This window comes from Macaca fascicularis, chromosome 3, assembly GCF_037993035.2.
Source record: "Macaca fascicularis isolate 582-1 chromosome 3, T2T-MFA8v1.1".
NCBI classification, from domain to species: Eukaryota; Metazoa; Chordata; class Mammalia; order Primates; family Cercopithecidae; genus Macaca; species Macaca fascicularis.
In genome coordinates this window covers 1952605-1974824 of record NC_088377.1, presented here as the reverse complement: position 1 = coordinate 1974824, position 22220 = coordinate 1952605, and the positions used below count along the sequence as shown (strand labels likewise).

The 22220-nt window shown below is 47.9% G+C and overlaps 2 protein-coding genes across 13 annotated transcripts in view; one reads left to right on the top strand and one right to left on the bottom strand.

The window, feature by feature from the left end:
- Positions 1-2857: 2857 nt before the first annotated feature.
- LOC102147238 (uncharacterized) lies at positions 2858-6991 on the bottom strand. Its single transcript, XM_045389419.2, has 2 exons — positions 5758-6991; positions 2858-5656 (listed from the first exon to the last, which is right to left on the bottom strand). The coding sequence occupies exon 1, from the start codon at positions 6989-6991 to the stop codon at positions 5864-5866; it is 1128 nt and encodes a 375-aa protein (XP_045245354.2). The 3' UTR covers positions 2858-5656; positions 5758-5863.
- Positions 6604-22220, top strand: part of ADARB1 (adenosine deaminase RNA specific B1) — a 135375-nt gene continuing 119758 nt past the window's right edge. For 11 of the 12 annotated variants that reach the window (XR_012431896.1, XR_012431895.1, XM_065541277.2 and 8 more), the window contains exon 1: positions 6604-6818. Coding sequence is in view for 1 of the 12 variants with exons in the window: in XM_045389409.3 (XP_045245344.2) it covers positions 7095-7119 (25 nt within the window). In the remaining 11 variants the exon portion in view is untranslated. Of the gene's footprint in view, positions 6819-6847; positions 7120-22220 lie in introns of those variants that run through there. The other variant, XM_045389409.3, reaches the window with a different exon arrangement.

Genomic DNA, 22220 nt, shown 5'->3' with positions numbered 1-22220 from the left:
GCTAACATAATAATTAAGACATAACTCAGCAAAATAGAAAAAAAAAATCTCCTTTTCCTAGCTCTAGTTCATTATTTTAGAGTAGTATGTCACCAGGAACCATACTGTTTTTGCATCTGATTTATTTTAAAAATCTAGTATCATTCAAAAGAAGTTGGTGAAGCTGCTAATTTTGTTTGATTTATATATTTATACTCATCCCACGAAGAATTTGAGGTGTTTGGTGTGTCTCTATATTTGCCTGCTCTTTTAATAATTTTTAAAAATGAATTTCTCCTTAAGGATCATGTACTTCTTTTTGATTTATTTTTAGTTCACACTTTTGTTACTGTTGTAAACAGAATCATCTTCCAAATTACATGTTGTTTGCTGCTGATACATAGAAATCATTTTGGGGGTGTGTGCATGGGTGTCAATTTTATACTCAGTAATCTTGCTGAATTTTAATTAGATCTAAGACTTCGGCTGTAGATTTAAAATTATCTGCGTACATAACCATATTTATGTCTCCCTTTCCACTCTTTATCCATGATCAAGTGAAATAATTGAGACACAAAAGAATACAAGCTGTGTGAGGTATTAGCTCACTGAAGCCTCCAACTCCTGGCCTCAAGCAGTCTCCCCGCCTCGGCCTCCAGAGAAACACGCTTCTGCCTTTTCTCTCCTGCCTCGATGGGCCTTCCTGCCTCCCACGCCCACTTCTCTTTCTATGCTCACCTCTAATGCCAGGCTGAGGCTCTTCAGGTCTGGTGCCAGGTTCCCTTCTTTCCTTTCTCCACCCTCTCTTTAAGGGATCGGTGACGTCTTCCATTTTCAAGGGTTTCAAGTGTCCATCTCCAGCACGGCTCTTCTCTCCGGACATCAGTCTTTCGTACGCAGCTGTCTTCCTAACACAGCCACTCAGACATCCTGTAGGCATTGCAAACTTAACGCGCCCAAAAGGAATGCCTGGTTTCTTCTCCCCATCCCCCGTGTCATCCTAGAGCACCATCACCCACCAATATGTGCAAGCCAGGATCCTGGGTAAGCCCTGATGCTTCCCCTCCCCAGACCCCTCTAGTGACTCCATCACTAAGTCCTGTTGAGTCTGATTCCAAAAGCCTCTTAACTCTTTCCAATTCCAGTGTCAACACCTGATAGAAGTCTTCTGCACGGAAGCTGCAGGCATGCCTGAGCTCTAGACAGACACCACCGAGTACGTCAGAGCCCCCATCCCTTCACCCGTGGTGCTGATTTGGGTTGTTTCTCCCACCTCCAGACAGTCTATGCACTTTGATGGCAGCTGCTCTAACTCCCAGTTCCAGAGCTAGGCCCTATTTGGCTAAACCAGGGATTGCCTTTCTCTGTAAAGGGCCAGATGGCAAAGATCTATGGCTCTGCCAGCCACAGAAGCCCACTGCATCTATTCTTCATAACCTCCCACCCACCCCAACACTTTACATGTTTAATATTCATTCTTAACTGCTGACTGGACACCATTGGGCCCAGGCTCAGCCTGCCCACCTCTGATTTAACCACGCAGCACATTCCCTTTGCCTGGTCTCTACAGAGTGCAAAGTGGCCCAATCAGGAGGACTCTTCTGACCAATGGTGGCAGAAACCTCCTCTCTTCTCCAACTTCACGTGCCATGGAAGTGCTTTTTCCTCTGCCAAGGGCACTCCTGCCGCCAGTGCCTTCTCATCCCCAAGGCTCAGCGCAGCTTCCTGCAGCTTGCTCCGACACACCTGAGCGGTGCGGCTGCAGCGCCCTGGACTCCTGCAACCATTCACATGCCTCTCCATTAGGAGCTTGCATTTGTACGTCACCACTGGAGACTTTCCACCCATTGTCTCCCTCTTCTGGATGTAGAACAGGCTCAGACAGGCCAAACTACTTGGCCGCTGCTGCATGGCACAGCTAGGTCCTCACTGACTGTCACACCTCTCTTCCTGCCCTGGATGGTGTCCCAATTAATACACTGCGCTGCTCCCTGATGCCATCTCCCCACTAGAACACGAATGCCCAGTTATCACACTGCGCTGCTCCCTGACGCCATCTCCCCACTAGAACATGAATGCCCAGTTATCACACTGCGCTGCTCCCTGATGCCATCTCCCCACTAGAACACGAATGCCCAGTTATCACACTGTGCTGCTCCGTGACGCCATCTCCCCACTAGAACATGAATGCCCTGAAGCAAAGACATCTTCCTGGCCACATGTTGACCCATGCACAGGACACTGCCTACGGCACTGAAAGGCCATCAGATTGTCCTCTCTCGCCTGCCCCTGTGTGTCTAACCGTTTTCTCTCGTTAGGCTGGCAAGTGATGGAGACCATCCTAACTGTGCTGGATTTAAACCTTTCAGGCCTAGGCACAAAGAGAGACTCACAATTGTCTCAATGCCAGTTCTAAGTGCCCAGGGCCATCCTGGGAGTCAGAATCCGCTTGAGGTCCTGGAGTCAGGGGGTGGGGTGGGGGGCTGTGTGCCTGTCACAGAGCACAGACAGACTGCTCCTGCTGCATCACTGTGGGAGCTGGGAGTTGTCCCAGAGACGGTGGCACATTGTGAGCTGGTCGGGCCTCACACACAGTTTCCACCACCATGGCAGCTGTTGACCAAATGGGTTGGCACCATCTGGTTTTGCTACTCCAGTCTCATGTCTTTTTATTTTATTTTTAAAATATAGGGCAAAATTAGTATGTCTCAAATCATGGTATCACCAAATATTGGTCACCTCTTATTAGCAGTTTTATGCTCCTCCTGATGTTTGAGAAACAAGGAAATCAATAATCCACTTTAGGCTACAATCGAAAAAGTACCTGTGAGTGTCCTTTCTCAAATAGATTGGGCAGAATTAAATAAAACAAAGCAAGGTTGTTTAAAGTTTCATTTTCAGTTGTACACAAGGACTATAGTCAAATGGGCTTCAAAAGCACAAAGGCTGTGGTCAGTCATCAGCCCTAGGACACCAGGACCAAGACCAGGCCAGTCTCAGCACAGCAGGTTGGCAGCACACTCTGTAACTGGGGAGACAGAAATCCACACGGATTGCCCTGTGTGGCTGGAAAGGGAAAGGGAGGCTGTCCTGGCCACCGAGGCCCAGGGAGGCCAGCACACCCGTGCGCAGGTCACGTGACCCACCCCTCTGGTCCCACCCTTCTAGCCACAGTCTGCCAGTCCCTGGGCATGACAGGAAGGGGGTTTACAGATCAGTGGCATTTACATGTGTAAGCTTTGAACACTCTCTTCAACTGAAAGCCCAGTGTGTGAAGAGGCTGGGCAGCTGGGCCACTCTGAGGCTGGCGCCTTCTCCTCCTTTTGGAAAGCCCAGTGTGTGAACAGGCTGGGCAGCTGGGCCACTCGGCACCTTCCCCTCCTTTCTGGCAGTTCCCAGAAGGCTTGAGACCACAGTTTGAAATCCACTTAATCTGTCGAGTCGGCCTGGGTCTATATCCTAAGATCATGGAAATCATTTTGTGCCACTGTGTCCTGTAGGCTTTGGCAGGGCCGGTGTAATTTTTAATTCTTCTCGTGGGGGGCAGTCACAAGGTCATGCCATTTAACTGCACTGAAGGGAGAATGTGGTGAAATGGATTTTTTGGTGCTGTGTAGACCACATTTCATAGCGGTTGATGTCTCACATGCTTATGCAAAGCCTAACTCATGGGGCAGACAGAGGAAGGCCAGCGGGATTCCTACACTCAAGCCCTCCAGCATCAGGTTTATTTTCCAGGACACCAAAGTGATCGTTTATTCCATAATTCCCACAAAGGAGACGGTAAACAACAGAACGGAGGTGGGGCAGGCATGGAAGGCCGGGAAGTAGATGGTTGCCAGCACTTCTGTGGAGACCCAGGGTCCCCCTCCAGGAACCTTGGTGTTCGACCTCCACAGTGAACAGGGGATGGATGGCTGAGATGTCCTCGAAATTTCTTCGGGCCTCCTCAGGCGACCACAGGATTCCTTCTCAAAGAGCCTGATCTCAACAGGCACCCAAATGGGCATCCTGGTGCTTCATGCTCCACAACAGCTGGGAATGCCGTGTCCTGGCCCCAGGCGACTGGAAACTGCTTTCACCCCGACATCAGCACCAAGGGGAATGTTCTGAGTGCCATTCTTCCAAGTCAGGGAGAGTGTCACGATACAAACTGTCTCTGTGGAAAGGATGGCATCTGAGGCCATGGAATAGGAAGGGAGAATCAGAGGCTGCTGGCTGGTCCTGCAGAACTGCCTGAGAGGCCCGTGGGAGCAGCAGAGGGTCCCGGCCTTGGCCGCCATCTGCTCTCCTATGCTCTGGAGGGAGAAAAAGAACAAGCTGAAACTTGCATAAGCAGCCTCCATTCTGGTGAGTTCCCTTGTGTTCCCTACACCAACCTGCATCTCAGCGAAGGCCTGTGGAAGACTGTTGCAGTGACCGTCCTGATGAACCATGCTTCCCGTGCCTGTCCCCTGCACAGTCGCTCACATCCACTCAGGCCCTGGCCATCTCACCTGCTTCTCCTGGGGAGATGGAGGGAAGCACCATAGAGATTTGCTTTCTCTTGCTGCCGATGGAGCCCAGCCACCATGGGAGGGAGGCCTGACCAGCCTGCGGTGGGTGGGTGACACGTGGCCCGGATCTGCTGGGGGGCCCCTGCCCATAAGTGGGTCCAGCAGACACCCCATGGAGCCGAGGCAAGCTGTCCCAGTTGAACTGGCTCAAGCTGCAGGCCCACAGGGTCATGAGCAGTGAAGAGAGGTTTCCACCCTCTGAGGTTTGGGGTGGCCTGTTACACAGAAATACACACAACGTCCTCATCCACGTATCTCTTTACTAAGAATGTGTCCGGAGAAGGCGTCCCAGGAGTCTTGATTTTTATTTAGTGGTCCATGGTTGCCCCTTTGGGTGCTTCGCCTTCAGATGGGGTGAAGGGCTCACTTGTTAGCTGGTTGGCCCCAAAGACAGGCTTGTTTTCCATCAGGCAGTGATGGAAGCCGGCAGCCTGTCGCAGACTGCAGGTCTCCCCCTGACCTGTCCTGAACTGCGGGCTGGCGGCTGACACCTGTGGAGTGCTTACCACATACCAGGCTCCCATACTTCATCTGTGTTCATCTTTTAAGTTTTATTGTTTTTCAGAGCCAGGGTCTCAGTGTTGCCCAGGCCGGAGTGCAGTGGCCATTTACAGGTGCGGGCCTCGCACACCACAGCTCCAGCTCTGAGACACAAGTGAGCCCTCCACCCCTACGACCCAGCCTCCAGAGTGGCTGAGATCACAGTTTGTGCCACTTCATCCCTGGCTTGTGATGGTCTTTTACTCCCCACTTTACAAGAGAGGAAACAGGCCGAGGGCAGAGTGGGCCGCCTGAGGTCTGGAAGCCAGGGCTAGCACAACCTCAACTTGACCCTGGAGCCTGCCGCTTCCCCCACCCAGGTGCAGGACCCACCCGCTTGTCCACACCCGGCTCTGCCCACCGCCCCCGGCTGCTCCTCTGGGCTCAGGTCGCCGCAGTCAGGAGTTTCCCAACAAACTTTATCTTCGTGTAGAGAACTGCAGCCTGGAGCTGGTTATTCTGGTCTGTGAAAACGTTGCATCTCTACATATGCTTATCATCATCTGTGTAAACATTTCTTGGTATAACTGTGGAACAGTCAGTAAATATAGATAAATCGAGGAGTAAGTCTATTGCATATGCTGTAAAAAAAAAAAAAAAAAAAAAAAAAAAAAAAAAAAGCTTTAAAATGCTTTTACTATCAACCTAAAATAACAAAAAAATCAAACAAAACCACCATCACCTAAACATTGGTAATTGGGAGCAGCTGCTAGTGTCAGTGCGGACTAAATGGCACACGGAGGGAACCGCGTCCGGGGTCCTGGGCCGCGACCCGGTTCTCCCCGAGTCTACAGTGAGGATGACAGGCGGGGAGAGGGAGCCAGCGGGACAGCCGCGACCCCCGCCGGCCCCCAGCCCTGACCCAATGCGGGGCGGGCCCCGCGCGTCCCAGACAACTCTGGGAGCGGGGGAAGCAGGGGCGGCTCGGCGGGGGCCTGGCGGGGCGGCGCCCGCTGCAGGGAGGAGCGCGTGGGCCCGGGAGCCGGGAGCCTGGGCAACACCGCGAGACGCCACCTCCGCAAAACGCAAACGCCAATCGCCGGGCGCGGGGCGCCTGCGGTCCCAGCTACCAGGGAGGCTGAGGCGGCAGGATCGCGTGAGCTCGGGAGGCCGAGGCTGCAGTGAGCCAAGATCGGGCCACCGCGCTCCAGCCTGGGCGACACGGAGACCCCGTCCCCAAAACGCAGCAGCCGCGCACCCAGAGGAGGACACGAAGGCGGGCAGGGTCTCCTCAGCGGTGCTCGGGCGGGCGGCGCCGCGACGCCAGGCCGGTCCCGCGCCCCCGCCCCACGCTCCGGTGCCGCCCAGCTGCGGTCTCTCAGCTCCGGCCGCGCTCCAGCCTCACCGGCCCAGCGCCCGTCCGCCGCAGGTGGTCGCGAGGCGAGACGCCACAGCCCCGGCTGCCTACCACAGACAGGGACGCGCGAGCGCGCGCACGTCCGGCGTCGCTGCGCCGGCCCCGCCCCTCGGCGTGCTCGCGCCCCGGCGGGCGGGCGGGGGCGGGGAGGGGGCGGAGCCGCCGGCGGCCGGGCTGAGGGGCTGAGGCGCTGAGGCGGCCGTGGCGGCGGCGGCAGCGGCTGCCAAGCGGCCAGATCGGCGGCCGGGGCTCCGGGCCGCGCGAGGCTACGGCCACGCCGCGCCGCTGCGCACAGCCGACGAGGCAGAACGCCGCCCTGCTCGGGACTGCGGCCGGAGCCTGGGGCGCGCGTGCGGAGGACCAGGCGCGGCGCGGCTGCGGCTGAGGTGAGGGCGGCGCGGGGCCGCGGCGGCTCGGGCGGGCGCGGGCTCCGGACCCCGCGGCGGCGGCGTTTATGTAAGCGCCGGGCAGGGGCTGGCGGCGGGGACGGGGCTGCGGGCCGTCCCGGGAGTGGAGGGCGCCTATGGGGAGGCGAGGCTGCCCCGGCACCGCCTCGCATCCACCCTCCCGGGGCGCCCGTCTGCTCCGGCGCTCGGCCCCCGGAGGAGGCTGCGCCCCGGGCGGCCCCGCGTCCCCTCCCGAGGGCGCCGAGTCCGCGTGGGATGCGCCGCGCCGCGGGGAGGGCAGGTGCGTCCGGACGAGGCTGCGCCCTGGGGACCGAGGCTGCGTTTTGGGGAGGGGACGGTGTGCCCCGGAGATCGGAGGCTGCCCCGGGGACGGGAGGCTGCCCCGGGTACAAGGCTGCGCTGGGGGACGGGAGGCTGCGCCCGGGGACGGGAGGCGATGTCCCTGGGGAGACGTTGCGCCCGGCATGGGACGCTGCGCGGGGGGGACGCCAGGCTGCCCCCGGGATGAGGCTGAGGCTGGGCCCGGGCAGGGGAGGCTGCCTTGTGAGGAGGGGACGCTGTGCCCCGGGCGTGGAGACTGCGCTGGGGACGAGGCTGCGCCCTGGACGGTCCTGCGTCTCCTCCCGAGGGCGCAGTGTCCGCGCGGGATGCTCTGAGCCGCGGGCGGCCCGGGGCGGGGAAGTTCCTGCGGGTGCCGGGCGTCTGCAGCGATCGGGAGCAATCTGGGGCAGTTGGGGGCCCGAGGTGACTTTTGACGTGTTCACATGAGGAGAAGGAAAATTACTGCGTGGTGGATGGGTGCGAGGGAAGGTGTCATATTGGACTGTGGACGCTGAAACGTATTGGAGTCCCAGTTTACACGCTGGAGAACCTAACCTAAAATGTGTTCCTGTCCAGATTTCTGTGTCGGAGATCTGCACCGTGGTGTTTAGTTTGTAGTTAATATTTTTGGGTAGCAGGTTTGGGCTGTTACTTCTGATATAGGCATTTTATTTCCTTCTTACACTAACCATTATTGCATTCCATTCTCGAAGTATAACGAAAAGTGGCATGATATCAAACTTGTTTCTTTACGTTTAGTTCCGTGATTAAGATGATAGAACCGTAGTTTTTTTACTGAGAATACAAATATGTATTTAATCCTCTTTGTTTCCTCTTAAATTTAGCCGTATGTTTTATTGTTTCGAAAGGTGACACCCAGAGCTGCATTTTCCAAAACACTAGGCTGTCTTAAGAGCAGTTGTTCTTAGGAGATAGAAAAAGTAATTGTCTTTTGATGACCATCTTTTCCTTGGGATTGAGACTGCTGTATCCTTTTTGCCTGCTGAGGGTTTCCCAGAGGGGAAAGGGAGAAGGAAGAAAGGGTAAAAGGTTGGCTGATACAGTTCATTCTTGGATAAGAGAATTAACTGTCTCTCATTGCGCGGTTCCTCCAGAGGGCAGGGTCCACTATGCATGGACAGCCACAACAGGGGCTTGATAAATATTTGATGAGACAGGCTGAGCTGGGTGCCTATATCTTGCCTGTGGTGGAGAGGATGAACTCACACAAGCTTTGAAAGGAATGCATTGTCTGTGAGTGATGCCCTGTTAGATGTCTGAGGGTTCCTAAGACTGGGTATATCCCACTACATCGACATCAAATTTGAAGCTATAGTTGGAAAGGAAAAAAGGAGGCCCTCCTGCAGGGGCAGGGGCAGGGGCTTAAAGAGAATCGATCCAGCTCTGAGAAATTGATGACACATGTGTCTCTGGTGTGACATGTTCATGCAGGGAGGCCAAGGGGGAAGGATTAGCTATGAAGTGATAACATCATCCACAAAAAACATCGTGGCTCAGAGGCTAATTTCACTTCCTTGTGAATTTATGTGTTGTAAAGTATTTGAATTATTTTAGATTTTTGGAATAAGAATTTTTTTTAACTTCTATTTGTCCAGTGAATGCATAAAACAAACTTAATTCATTTGACAAATACTTGTCTGTGGCTTGTTATGTGCTAGGCCCTCCCTGTTTTAGGCCCTAGGAGATGCAGTACTTAACAAGATAGGTAGAGATAAAAAATGCTTCTGGCATAAAGCAGTAGATTTGTATTGATAGGTTTAAAAAGATCAGCATGCACGCAATACCTACAGAAAGGTAAAACCTCATTCCACTCCATCCCTGGGCACTTGGTTCAAAGGCTGCACCCAGTTGTGTATTGTCCCAGCAAGAGTCAAAGTATGTACACAGTTGTATATGTTTTAACATGTGACAAACATTGCTACAGTGGATATTCTTACACATGGGTACAAGCAAAGCCTACTAATTATTTATTATCAAAATTTATTAGCTGTACGTTTTACTTAAGAACTGGGTTTTATTCCCTTGAATGCTGTGATTAGCTCTGTGATCAAGTAGTATAATTTAAATAGATAGGAGGTAGTTAACTTTGGAGAGTAATAGATGAAGTTACATTTACCAGCCTATAAAAAAGTTAAGCAACGTTATCAAGCTTAGTTTGAAACCAAAAAGCTCAGAGAGGTCTAATTTTATTAGAAAACTCAATGGTTTTCTGTGTCAACTTTCTAAAATAGGAATTTCCAAATCTGTAATTTGGTGTGCTGGAAATGGTAGTGTTAAAAAAAAAAAAAACCTATATTATATTGTATATTCATAATACGCGAGGTAGGAAAAGCAAATAGGAAAATTAAAAATTGTCCAGTGAAGTCATTAAGATTTCTTCCTTATTCCTTGAGTGACTTTTCTTTCCAAGGCGACAACTTTTTATCTCGGGTGTGGACAGGGACAGCACAGTAGCCCACAGAGGTTTTTGTGGCAGGGTCTTACTGCACCTTCCATTTGCAGAGTTTTGCTTCATCCATAGCTTGACAACTGTTGGGCTAGGACCATTAATATCAAATTATCACTTTTTTTTTTTTTGTAGTTTGATTAGTACTGCTTGCTGCACTTCTCCACCTGTATATCTATAAGATGTCCTAGGCATATACAAAGAACAATGACTTTGGTTTTAGGTTTAACGTCTTTGTGATGGAACAGGAAGGGGAGTGAAAGTAACTCTGAGATACCTTTTATTTTTATTGGAAGTACAGTGAAATGGAAGCTCTACTTGCTTCTAGTTTGGTGATTTTGGAACCTGGTTCTATTTCATTTGCTTATTGATCCAACAGGCCTTCACCCATGCATCCTGGCCCAGGTACTGTTCTAGGTATTGGAGATTCAGGATGAGCCTGATGAGGAGAGTTCCTGCCCTCGAGCAGTTCATTTTCTTGGGAAGGAGAAGAGCAGTAAACAAGCATCTGGTATCCTGACTGCTTCGAAGGGCAAATGAGGCAGGGTAGGTAAGAGAAGGTCAAATAGGTGATGAGGATGGAGCGAGCTGGGCTGAGGTCGCGGCAGCAGCAGCCTCTCAGGCACAGGGACCTCTTAGGTGAAAGCCTTGGTTCCTGAGCCTCCTTGTAGTATGCTGGTCACCTCAGGGAGGCCATTACTGCCAGAGAGCTGGGCGAGTGGCAGGAAATGAGACGTGAGTGGAGGAGAGCTGCATCTTGGAGCACACAGGCTGTGGTAAGGAATTTAGATTTTAAGTGTGATGGGAAGCCTTAAGAGACCCTTTCTTCCTTCCTTGGGAATGACATGATCTGATTTATCTTTAAAAAGTACCACTCTGGCTGTTGGGCTTATGATATGCCAGGCTGTTTTAAGAGTTTTACATATATTAATTCACTTATGACAGTCAAAAAAGTAGGCATTATTATCATTATTCCCCTGTTACAGGGGGGAATACCTAGGCACAGAGTGGTTAAGTGATTTACCCAAGGTCACACAGGAAGTGGCAATGGCAAGATGTACCCTTACCTCCTTACTGCAGCTTGCTTTTTTCACCTCCACTACTGCAGACTGGAGGAGGAATATCAGCAAGGAGATCATTTAGACTTTTGTGAAAGCTGGGTGACTGTACCGGCACCTCAGACCAGGGCGGAAGTGGTGAGATCAGATTCAGCCTACTGAATTTCAGCATTTGTAAGATGCCATCATTTTTAAGTTGCATTACCATTTTTTATGCTGCTAACAAAGGGAAAATGTAGCCAGCTAGATTGTGACACAATGCTTTCTTGTTACCCAGCATTCATTTATACTCATTGAAAGAGCTTAGACTAAGCATTGACTTTTAAAATCATATCATTCATGCACTTTCACAAAAAAGGAAAATACAAGTGAAATAAAGTAATTCTGAAATTTATTCACATCTAGAATCTGATTCTTCCAACTCAGCTTTTGACTCGGCGTTGGTGCCAGGTATGATATAGGGAAGTCTGGGAAGAGCCAGTGTTAGGATTTGAACATGTGGAGCTTGTGACTCTGGAAGGCAGCCCAGCTCAGCAGCTCCACTCAAGGGCCAGATCTGGAGGACGAGGGTTGGGTCATTGTGCAACTATTTCCTAGATGATCTTGAGCAAGCAGTCTAATCTTTCTGTGCTTCAGTTTTCTCATCTATAAATTAGGAAGAGTAAAAGCAACTTGTCAGAGTTGTTGAGTTGCTAATGTAAAGTGCCTGAAATAGTACCTGACTGACAGTATTTAACAGGGCTTACTTTGCTTATTATTTTTATGATTAGTCATCTGAGTAGAGAAAGGTGAATATGGATGGAAATTCAAGGTCAGGTTCAAGAAGAGGTTGGGGCCAAGTATGTAAATTTGGGAGTCATTTGCATATTGCTGATCTTTGAGGCGTACAGTATGGATACAGAAGAGCAGGAGATGAGGAATGACCTGGGAGCTTTTGGCAAGGTGTTCACATTGGGAGGGAGGGTCTAGCAATACCATTGAAAAGGGCTCTGTTTGAAGAAAGAAGAAACTAGTGAGAGTCTAGTGGCCTGGAAGCCAAGACGCCAAGGGGTTCTTCTTATTCTTCGTTGGCTGGAGAGTTTCCTGTTGGCTTTGATAAGAGGTGGTTGTGAGTGACCTTGATAGGTTTGGAGTGGTGGGGAGAGGAAACAGAGAGAGTAGAAGTGGGAACATCAGTGTAGACGACTATCTGTTAAAAGGGAAGAGTCATGGGATGGTGGCTGGAGGGGACATGGGCACAGGAAGTTTTTATTTGTATTTTTAAATGTTTATGAGCTAATAGGAATGATCCAGTAGAGGGAAACATTTATAATATGCCAGGAAAGAGGATAATGTTGGAGCCAAGTCCTTGAGAAGGTGAGAGGGAGGCAGGAAGAGCAGGGATGCTCAGCTCCAGAAGGGAGGCAGGACTTCAGGAGGGAGGCGGGACTTCTGCGTGTGGGAGCCTGGACTGAGAAATATGCCTCAAGACATGCTGCCCTTTTGAAAGGAGGATAGAAAATAAATCATGGTGGTGTCCTCAGTCCTGAAAAGTTGGGAATCTCACCCTAGGACTCAGGATCCAGATTCTTACCAGCTTATGCTGAACATGTCATGGGGCATACTTACAGAAAGATACATGTGGAAATGGAGTTTTTTATTTATTTAAAAAATTCACTTTTCTCTAAAAGTATTGTTACCTGGAGGTTGTCACCTTTATTCGCCAAACTCAGTACTCAGAGGACTAGAAAACTTCGTGCCTGATTTGTTCTTGATTTGTCTAGCTGGGAATTTCAGTTTTGCATTTAAGATGACTCCCTCACCAATCCTACCCCCAGAGGAAAGCAAGTATTGTTGCTTTGGGCCTGTTGCATGTATATGTTTATGTTCCACTGGGTCAGCAGCATTCAGTGAAATAAAGTTGCCTGTTAACTTGGTAAAATATCTTAACTGCATGAGTTTTGATTTGTTTTTGTGATTATTTGATTTTTTCAGGTTTGGAGTTTCAGAACACCCATCTTCTTAGTAGTTCAGCCAATGCGATGAAAGGCAAAGAAGCCTTTCCCAGCTTCCTTGCATTCTCTCCATCATCTGTGCAGTGGAGAGTAGTTCCCATTGCTGTGGAAACATTTTCCCTTCGCTCTTTTCTCTCAGGGGCAGGCTTTCCTGAGTGCCTGCTCTGTGTGAGTCATCGTGGGAGGATGCGGTGGAGAAGGACAGAGAGGAGGTCTGTGCCTCTTTGAGCTGACGTTCTGGTGGGGAAACTAAACAGATCACAGAGGCAGACACCATGTCTCACAACTACACACAGACCTGGCTTATCATGGTTCCAGTAATAATTTTTGACTTGACCGTGGTACCCATACAGTCATTCTGTTTCTCACTTTCCGCATAGCATTCAATAGATCGCCTGCGATATTAAGTACTTTATTATAAAACAGGCTTTGTATTAGATGATTTTGTCCAACTGTAGGCTAATGTGAGTGTTCTGAGCACCTTTTAGGTAGGCTAGGCTAAGCTTTGATGTTTGGTAGGGTAGGTGTAATGAATGCTTTTTCAGATTAGGATGTTTTCAACTTGTAATGGGTTCATGGGATTGGAACTCCACCATCAGTCAAGCAGCCCCTGTGCTATCTTTATCATCATGACTGAAGAGATGCAGCTGAGATAGATGGCATCAGAGGGTGGCTCCTGGTGGAGGCATGATGTTCTGGGAAGGCCTCTCTGAGTGCGATGTGGTATGCTGAGGCCCAAAGGGAGAGAATGAGCTCATGTCAGGAGTGGGGACAGCAGCCTTCTGGGTAGAAGGATAGCCTGCCAGAGGGCCTGCTTATTAGAGGGGCCAGGATAGAACCAGAACCATTGTCCAGTCAGGGGCTGGGAGGTGAGGCTGGAGAGACACGTGGGCCAGGTGCTGCAGACTCAGAGTGCTTTCAGCCAGGGGGTGAAGAAGTGCAAGAGAAAGAATGGAGGCCTGGGTTGGCGCTTTTGCCATGATTTCGTGGGGCAGAGGTGGCAGAGCTGGAGAAAAGAGAGCAGTTGTGAATTCTTGGTTGTGGGCAATAGATTGAGTCTTGGAGACAAGGGAAGTGGAGGGACCAAGAAGTGCTCTTGGAACTCTTTGGATGGTAATGATGTGATGCCGCCGTGTTCCAGAGGATCTCAGGTGAGGAGTCTTCAACTATAGACCTCATTTTATATTGGGTTCTGTTTGATTCTGCAAAGCAGTTGTCACCTCATATGTGACTTGCAGAATATTTGTATAGATACGCCTCAACTTACGATGAGGTTCATAACTTGAATATATTGTAAGTTGAAAATACATTTAATACACCTAACATTCAAAATTCAATGTACACTTTCTAGTAAATGTGTGTCACTTTCACACCATCATAAAGTAAAAAAAATGTAAGTCAGACTGTTGTAAGCCAGGGTCTGTCTGTACCTTCCCACGGCCTACAAAATTTGTAATACATTGTTTGTAAAACACAGACACATGCATTTAAACTTTTATTAGGTAGAACTGGCTCTTCTTCAGGGTCCTTGTAATTAAGTTATTCCTCACGACAGTCTTGTAGGAGGTCTCATTACCCCTATTTATCAGATCAGGAAACTGATGCTAAGAGGCTCAGTGACGTCCTAGGAAAGCTGGATAATATTTAACATTTATTAAGCTCTTACTATGTGTCAGACATGGTAAAGTGGGTTTAATCTAGTTTAATCCTCATGATGATCTTAGGATGTTGCTATTAAGGGTCACTGTCATCATCCCTTTTTACTGATAACACTGGCCTGGCTTACCTTAGTAGCCTCTTAACAGATCTCTTCTTCCACTCCTGGTCTCCTTCAGTCTGTTCTTGACCAGCAGTCAGATCTGAGTCTCTACATGGAAGACATCACGTCATTCTCCTGCTCAGAGTCCCCCTGCAGCCTTCTTTCCTGCTGTCCCTTCCTGCCACTCAGAGCCATGGCTCCAGCTGTCTTGGGGCCTATAGCTAGCCCTCACTTCAGTGTTCACACACCGCTGTGTGCTATGTGCCCTGCTCACCATTCTGTTTATTTCTGCCATCTGTACCCACCACTCCCTTCCTCCCCACACAGCCTGCCTGGCCAGAATGGAAGCCTCAGGAAGGCAGGGCTATTGCTCTGAATCTGTCCTGAGGGCTCAGAGCAATGCCTGGCAGACAGACACTTGTAAGCCTTTGCTGAAGGAGAGAATAACTTTAACTTACTTTTTCTGTAGGTAATAAGTAGTAGAACCAGCATTAAGTTTATCTGCTTCTGAAAACATATGCTTTTGCTGCCTCCCTACACTGCCCCCCATCCTATTGTACTTGGTGAATCAGTCACATATTTATGCCCCATATGTCTGTGTTATCTCCAGATTTCCACGCTTGTCTATGTAGAATATAAACATTTACAAAACATTCAAAATTATTATAAAACCATAAAATGTGACATAGTAAATTATCTGTTGAAAACAGGGAGGCCACATCCTGAAAAAGTAGCTCTGTCCTGCCAGCATCATTTTAACCCCATTTGGACAAGATACAGTTGAAATACATTCTCTGAAGTAATAGTTATAACTACATCTTGACAGAAACAAGAATATTTCGAATAATTCTGAGAGGATTCAGGAAAAAGCAGCCAAATAAAATGAAAAAATACGTTTGATTTGGCCGGGTGCGGTGGCTCACACCTGTAATCCCAGCACTTTGGGAGGCCAAGGCAGGCGGATCACAAGGTCAGGAGATCGAGACCATCCTGGCTAACACGGTGAAACCCTGTCTCTACTAAAAATACAAAAAATTAGCCGGGCGCGGTTGCGGGCGCCTGTAGTCCCAGCAAGTTGGGAGGCTGACGCAGGAGAATAGCAGGAACCCGGGAGGCGGAGCTTGCAGTGAGCTGAGATCACGCCACTGCCCTCCAGCCAGGAGGACAGAGCGAGACTCCCATCTCAAAAAAAAAATAAATAAATAAATAAATAAAGTTTGATTCAACTGTGGAGGCTTAAAGGAATTACACATCTTTTTTGTTTTTTTGTGACAGCGTCTTGCTTTGTTGCTCACGCTAGAGTACAGTGGTACAATCATAGCTTACTGTAGCCACAACCTCCCGGGTTCAAGCGATCCTCCTGCCTCAGTCTCAGCCTCCTAGGTAACTGAGTCTACAGGTGGATGCCACCACACCCAGCTAATTTTTGTATTTTTTGTAGAGACAGGGTTTTACCGTGTTGCCTAGGTTGGTCTCGAGCTCCTGGACTCAAGGGATCCAATTGCCTTGGCCTCCCAAATTGCTGGGATTACAGGTGGAGCCATTGTACCTGGCCAAGAAAGCATCTCTTATAAGCTGTTTTTGGTCAAGGAGCAAATAGGAAAGTGTCCCAGAATCTGGGAGATCAGGAATGTAATCCCAGCCCTGCTTCTGAACAGGATGGTGCATTCTCTTCATGGCTGTGCTGTGGGCTCCTTGGATGTGGAATGAGGGCAGTTGAATTGCTTGTTGCCGAGGTTCTCTCCATTTCTAGAAGACTGTTGTAAGTCAGAGTCAAATAATCATTCATTCAGTTATCCAACCAATATTCATCGTAGAACCTATGTGTAGTCCTGTCTAATGTAGGTGGTGCTACGCCACTTCCTGCCATGGCTGCCGAGGCTCACACGAGGCTGGCACTTGGCACAGAGTCATGTCCCTTTTCTTGACTCAGTAACTGTGGAAAAAGGTGAGGTATAGGAAGGGAGGGCATAGGCCTTAGGGGTTAAGCAGGCTTAGGTGGCAGAATCTAGAGGGTTGGAATGATGGATTCAGAGTCCAATAGAAAACATGAAACTCTAGGGGATTAGAATTGATCCCTTTCTCTGTTTCCTCAGTCTTGGGGGGACTAGACTGTGTTAGTTGTCTTGAATTAAATGGAGCAGGGATTTTTTTTCACTTCTGTAAGTCCAGAGCTTATCATAAGCAACCAGAGGTAATTCAATAGTAGTTAATATTTCATTAACCCTCACTTCTAAAATTATAAAGCTAGAAGTGGAGGTCTTTAACATATATATCAGTCAGGCTGGAGAGTAAGTTGGAAAGTTGCATTTTATTCCTGTGTGTTTACGTATGGCAGTGCACATAAACCCAGTTTTGTTTCTTTTTCTTTGATTAGTAACAGTTGGGCACAATGTGTCCAACCCACCCAGTGTTAAGTCACTTAGAGTGAGTTGATTTCCTTGAAAAAAGGAATCTTTTCAAGGATGTCAAGTGGCTTCTCGTGGTCTTCGTGAGGCTCTGGAGTCAGGCACAATACCTGGTTACCCTGGGACCATGTGCAGTGAGTCTGGGCTGCCGGATGCCGCTGGTGGGCCCTCTGCCCGCTGCTGCATCCCCAAGCCCTCTCCTGTCTCATTGTTTTCCCTTTTCAGGAATAGATTCCACTAGGGACCTGCTCCCTCCAATTTCTGTCATTTGAGGTGAGGTTTTGTGTGGGTTCATCTGACTGGCTGAGTGCGCCCTGGCTGTGAGAACAGGAAATAGAATTCTGGCTTTTGTCTTAGGGATGTCCCCAGGTAGAGAGAGGGGATTCAAAAGATGCTGGGGAGCTACAGATGTGACCTCTGACCTCTACATGAAGAATGGTGGGAAACAGTGTTAATCTACACATTTCACTTGGTTTAGACCTAAGCATAAATAGCATGAAGTCAATCTAAACAGAGGTTAGAGTTTCCAGAGACTTCAGCGCCCCGGCTGCAGTTAAACAGCAATTATTTGACTCTTTACGTCCCCTCTATTCTAGATATGAATGAAAGTAGTCACATCAAATGCATATTTATTAGTCTTGGTCATTTTGAATTTGAGTCCTTTACATACTATGTATTTATGTACCCAGGAGCAGAGCAGGTTAAAAGTGACATCTTCTAACTTCTACTCTGGAATTTTTTCCCTCCACACTTTTTGGTGTCACGTAGTAGATGTTTTCACCCACATGCAGGTGAATGAGTGACATATTTATCTCATTCATAGTGAAGCTTTCTATTCTTTAATTTTATCCCTCTAATGAAACTGTGAGGAATTGATTATATTTACACAGAAAGGGCTGGTGTCACGTGAACCTACAGGAAGTCATTGAGCACATGCCTGTCCCGCAGAACTGACATATAGCGTCCTGTGCAGCTCACCTTGAATTCTCCATGCACGAATTAGCCATAGGCGCGTGTTGTGTGTGGCACAGGCAATAAGTGCCTGCTAGATTTTAGTTCTGTTTATCGCTGGAAGCACTTGCTGTAGGAAAAGTAAGGTTTTTTTCCCTTTATTTGACAATGATTTTGAGCTATGCTGTAGACTGGAAAAGGCAGGCTTTGATTCGCCAGACACTGCTTGCTATGTGTGAAGCCGGGATAGGGCGATGCTGTTGGACAGAAGACCTACCTGCCCTGTGTGCCTTTTCACACTGCATCGAGAATTTATCTAGATGATTTCCTGGGCTTATTGATCGTTGAAGGAAACAATGCAAATTGCAAGTTGTGATCAAATAATGCTTTGAGTGTTCACCTTTTTAGAATGCTCTGGGAAAATATGGGCGGAAAATAAACCGCAGGAAAGGCATTCTAAGGCGGTTTTGTTTTGTTTTAAACAGCTACCATGAAATGCACCCTCTGTAAGAGGACAATTCAGTGATTTTCTGAATGTCTGAGTTGTGCGGACATCACTACAGCCTAGTTCTTGAACACCCCCGTCACCCCAAATGCTCCCTGTGCTTGTCTACAGTTGATTCGCACTCTCAGCCCAGCCACCGGCAACCACTCAGGCAGCCCGCCTGCTCTTTCCACATGTGCCTTGCAGACGTTTCACAGGAAGCAACTCATGTCCTGTGTAGTTGTTTGCATCAGGCTTTCACTTAACATGTTTTTCAGGTACATCCGTGTTGTAGCACGTATCAGTAGTTTGTTCCTTTTACTAGTATTGGCATAGCATGTTCGTTTATCCCGCTCCAGCGATGGACTTTGGGTTGTTTCTGCATTTTGGCCGTTATGAATCATGTGACTTTGAACATTAGCAAGCACGTCTGCGTGTGGATGTGTATTTTCATTTCTCATAGGTAGATTCCTAGGTGTTCATAGGAGCTTCGAAATGGAGTTTAAGACAGAAGTCTTTGTTTGATATTGATAATGCTAGCAAGGGCCATTTATTTGGTTTCAGATGGCTTGCTCTTGAAGTCTGTCTCTGTGAGGTGCACTGTGCTTCTTGAATTGTATGAACCTATTTCTTCTAGGATGAAACATGGTTATAATGTGGAGCAGTGGCTATTAGCATTTCTTAAGATGACCACCCTTTGTTGGTGCACACTCTTAGGTTCTCAACAGATGAGTTCTTCCCTGGTGTTTGATGTTTTCCCCCCAACTTATCAGAAGAGGAAGTCAATGAAGTACTGTTGGGCATATTAAAACCACATTCAACCTACAACACCACATAAACACTTACCCTTTGACCCAGCAATTCGACTTCTAGGAATCCTTCCAGAAGATAGACCTCCAACAATATGAAAATACGCTGGGAATAACCTAAATATCCATATGCAGAGAAGGTTGAGTAAACTCTGGTATAGCCACACAACCACATCCACTGTTGAGGATGACCTCTGTGAATTGGTTCGAGGTGGTTTTCAGGGCACGCGGATGTGAACAAGGCAAATGCCAGAGAACATCTAAATGCTGCCCTTGACGTGAGAAGAAGGGGATGCAGGAAAACACATGCTCCCTGCACACTTGTGCAGAGCAGATACGGGAGGGCAGAGCCAGAAACAAAAGAGATGGCGACTGCAGAGGGCGAGGGGACGGAGGAGGAGTGGGTGCCGGGTCGTAGGTGGGGTGCAGAGGGCGAGGGGGTGGGGAAGTGGTGTGGGTGCTGGGTCATAGGTGGGGGGCAGTGCTGCTCTCAGTACACCTTTTAGTGTGGCCCAGCTGTTGAAACCATAGCAGTACTTCATACACTCCAAAGTAAAATAGATGGTTAGTATCAGCAAGGATGTGGGGGACTCAAAATGAAATATAAGCCGAAAACACACATCTCACTGTAGTATAAAGCGGGAGAACCACAGCGAAGGGGGTGGAAAGGCAAGTGTTAACCTTATTTGGGAAAATGATATGTTGACTGGATTCTGTGAGGCTGAAGAGAACTGTACAAAATAGAAGTAAATTTTTTTCTCAGTGTTAATGTTGAGCAGTGTGAAACGACTTCATGTGTATGTGGGGATTGAACAAGTAAGCAGACTCATAGTAGATAATGAGAGCCAGGCTTCTCACTGTCCCAGGAAGAAGTTACAAATAAGGAAAGGAAGATGGCAGAGGGAGCCCGTGCTGTTGGATTGAATTCAGGTGTCAGTGTGACCCTGTGGTCTTTAATATATGCACGTACCACACAGAAGTAAATATAGGTGTACACGTTACATGCATGGGTTAGTGATGTACCTACACATGCATCTCCTAGCTTTGTCCGTTGGGAAGACCTAGAAGCGATGACCTCCAGCAACAGGTAGCACACCTTAGTATCAGTTGCCAATAAAAATAAGCAGGGCTCCTTGCAGAAGATGAGTCTGGAACCTCTGATGACACTGGAAATAAGGAAGTGCCCAAAAAGGATGCGGTGTGTCAGAGGCACATAAGCAACCTGGAGGAGCCCCATGGCCAAAGCGGGGTCAGTTTGAGCAAGGAAATGTGTAATGATAGTATAGATGTATAATCTATAGAACAAAGTCAGTATCACTACCTGTTGATATAAGAAGACATTGAAAAAATGAGGGAGAAGGGGCATCTCTTCCTGACAGAAACCTTCCAATTAATTGGTGTAGGAGCAGTGAGGAAGTAGAAAACCGCCTTCAGGCAGCCAGCACTACAGAAATAGTTAACTTCAGGCGAGTTCCGGGGGAGAATCCAGAGTTTGGAGAGAAACAGGATATTTGCCTAGTCTCGAAGTATCTCTTCCTCAAGTTGTTTATTTATTAAAAAGGGAAAAATAGTAACTTTAGAATGGAGGAAGCCAGCAGACACCACGTCACCCAGGCGATCAAGATCAGCATCACCTGACGAGACAAGTTGCCATCATATGCAGCCCCACACCACAAGCCGTGTGCTCTCTCAGGGACTCCTGCCACAAATGCACAATCACGGTCTAGTCATGGGGGAATATCAGACGGTCCAGTAGAGGGACATCGTGCAAAATACCTCATCAGTGTTCTTCAGAAGTGTCCAGGTCATGAACACTGGAAACACTGAGGATTGGGCTCAGCTTAGAGACCCGATGACTAACTGTGGCCTGTGATTCTGGGCAGAATCCTGGAACAGAAGCTGGTATTGGTGGAGAAACCACCGAAATTCAGATGAGGTCTGTGGAGTAGCCAATCGTATTGTGCCAGTGTTTATTTTCTGATTTCGATATGTCCTCCCAGCTCACAACGTATAGATCTGTGATTGATACATACTTCTCCTCATGCTCACAACTTACAAATCTAAGATTTTAGAGGAAGCTGGGAGAAGGACATAGGGGAACTCTCTGTACTATTTTTCAGCCTTCCCATAAGCCTAAAATTTCAACATAAAACATTGAAAAAGAAAGCACATAGCCGAATATGATGGGAGAATGGCAGAAATGGCAGGGCCAGCCACTACCTCGGTTTCTTCCCATGTGAGAGTGTTTACCTGGTTTATCTTGGTCTTTGGATTTGGTCGATTTTTTTTTTCTAAAAGAAATTTTAAATATAGTCAAATTTATCAGTTTTTTTCCTTTATTGCTTTTCAGTTTTGAATCCTAAGAATACTTTCCCTACTTCAATAATCATATTTTTCTTTAATTTCTTCTAATAGGTTTTATTTTGTTTTTCACATTTAGCATGTTGATCTATATGAAATTTGTTTTTGTACAGTTTGAAGTTGGGATATTTTTTCAGTTGGCTAATCATTTGCCTTAGTCATTGAGTAGTCTTCCCTTTTCCCAATTATCAGAAGTATCACCTTTATCCCTACTAAATGTTTTCTTTCAATGACATTTCAAATGGCTTATTATTCTTGTGTGGAAAAGTGATTGGTTTTTGTATGTTGTGTCCACAGCTCGTCATTTGTGTCTCATGTTTTCTAGATAGAGGATCCTTTTGGGAACATGCATCTTCCTAAGCTTTGTACTTCCCCTGTATTAATTGGCTAGGACTTCTGGTACTGTGCTGAGTGTAGTGTTTGGATCATAGTGATGGCTAGCAGGCTGCCTCTCGTTCTTGTCTTTGGTGTGAATCCTTCCAGTATTTCATCCTTAAGTGTGATATTACTCTAGTTGTTTTGTATATACCCTTTATCTTGTTTAGCATGTTACCTTCTCTTCCTGGTTTGCCTGAGAGTTCTTTTAAAAATAATCTTTATCATGAGTGGCAGTAGAATTTTACCATATGTGCATCTGTTGAGATGATCACATGGTTTTCCCTCCAGTCTGTTAATATAGCAAATTTCATTAATATATTTCCTGATATTAAACATTCCTGCATTCTGGGGAAAATCCTACTTTTAACACAGTGCAAAATTAAAATTGCTA

What these genes read in the sequence shown, in the direction of transcription:
- LOC102147238 (XM_045389419.2), bottom strand. Translation starts at nt 6,991, where the DNA reads ATGCGAGGCGGTGCCGGGGCAGCCTCGCCTCCCCATAGGCGCCCTCCA.